General features: G+C 53.4%; 1 protein-coding gene across 2 annotated transcripts in view; it reads left to right on the plus strand.

Moving 5' to 3' along the window:
- The window catches only part of csnk1g2b (casein kinase 1, gamma 2b), a 40,354-nt gene extending 38,553 nt beyond the window's left edge, over positions 1–1,801 (plus strand). For both annotated transcript variants that reach the window (XM_060067655.1, XM_060067654.1), the window contains exon 11: positions 526–1,801. In XM_060067655.1, the coding sequence (XP_059923638.1) occupies positions 526–580 (55 nt within the window). In that variant the 3' untranslated portion in view covers positions 581–1,801. The remainder of the gene's footprint in view (positions 1–525) is intronic.

A 1,801-nucleotide genomic window follows, 5' to 3' on the forward strand; every position in this document is an offset into this window, starting at 1 on the left:
GAATAAGTAGAATATCAAAATGAACAATGCACTTATCTCAGAGTACTTCTGGGTTTAGCTCAGGTTCTGACCGGCCCCTGGTGGACCCCCCTGGTGGACCCCCCTGGTGGACCCCCTGGGGGACCCCCCAGGGTGGACCCCCTGGTGGACCCCCTGGTGGACCCCCCAGGGTGGACCCCCCTGGTGGACCCCCCTGGTGGACCCCCTGGTGGACCCCCAGGGTGGACCCCCCTGGTGGTCCCCACTGGTGGACCCCCCTGGTGGTCCCCACTGGGGACCCCCAGGGTGGACCCCCCTGGTGGACCCCCAGGGTGGACCCCCCTGGTGGTCCCCACTGGTGGACCCCCCTGGTGGACCCCCAGGGTGAACCCCCCTGGTGGACCCCACTGGTGGACCCCCAGGGTGAACCCCCCTGGTGGACCCCCAGGGTGGACCCCCTGGTGGACCCCCAGGGTGGACCGATGGTGGGTGAACCAAGGTGTGTGTGTCCCTGGGTGGACCTAAAGCCTTCCGTCTCCCCCACAGGTGCTGTTGTTTCTTCAAAAGAAGAAAGAGGAAAGCCCTCCAGAGGCACAAGTGAGCCAGGAGGGGGGTGAGGGCGGGGGGGAGAGAGGGGAGACCCCAGAGACCCCAGAGACCCCAGAGGAACTTGAAACATTCACTGTCCACTTTGACAACGGAAGCAGCAGCAAAGAGGAGGGCACGGCAGCCCTCCCCCACGTCTCCCTCTCTCCCTCCCTGTTACACGCCCCCCCCACCCCTCTCTGGCTCACCCCCCACCCCTCTCTGGCTCACCCCCACCCCTCTCTGGCTCACCCCCCCTCAGGGTGCGGGGGGAGTGTTGTGGTTCTACTGACTTCCACACACTGGTTCCGTTTCCATTTTTTCTACCATGGAGAGAAGACTCCTGTGCTGAAGGCTGGTGGGGGGGGTGGGGCTGAGGGTGGGGGTGGGGCTGAGGGTGGGGCTGAGGGTGGGGCTGGGAGGATTTGCAGGGGTGGCTTATGGATAAAAAAAAAAGTGCAAAGTAGTACCAATGAAGTGTGAATACGGACCGACGTGAATATGAACTATGGATCTACTGGTGAAGGGTTGTAGATTCAGAACATGGCTCAGCGGGGCCACTGAGAGGTCCTGTAGAACTCGCTCCCCAGCAGCAGAGCAACGTCAGACGCATGAACGACACTAATGTCTGCATCACTGAGACGCATCGCATCCATCAAGCAGAATCATCGAGGATCTTTATGTTCTCTTTTTTTCTTTTTTTTTGTAATTGAATCTTCAGTTTTCAAAGCGGACTCCTGGATTGAAAACAAGCTTACTTTTATGTTGTAGCGTTCTGGATTTCTACATTTTTTTTCTCCTTCCTCATACTGGCTTTCTTTGTGTGCGTCAGCGTGGTCTTTGTAGCAGTCACTGGCCTCAGGTACTGTGGAAGGCGGCGAGCGTCTGATATTAAGCTCTCTTATTACTATTATTGCACTTTTGGAGAAAATGAAAAAGTACAGTGAAATTTTAGGTTTGAAATTAACAATTAAGAAAACACCTTAATAAAGACTGATCTAGGAAGTCATTCGCAAGGCATATATATTTATGTATCTATAGCTATAGATATATCCATATATATCTATATCTATATCTAACCCTGGATATATATATCAGATTTACGTACGTATGGCCGCAAATGTTGTGAATTTACATGGAACAGTATAATGTCGTTCGATTTTTATTTCCTACATCGAGAATAATTTCCCAGGAAATCATAGTTTGTGCCTTTCCAAGTAAAATGTTTAAAGCTCAA

This window comes from Gadus macrocephalus, chromosome 12 (genome assembly GCF_031168955.1).
Source record: "Gadus macrocephalus chromosome 12, ASM3116895v1".
In the NCBI taxonomy this organism is placed as follows: Eukaryota; Metazoa; Chordata; class Actinopteri; order Gadiformes; family Gadidae; genus Gadus; species Gadus macrocephalus.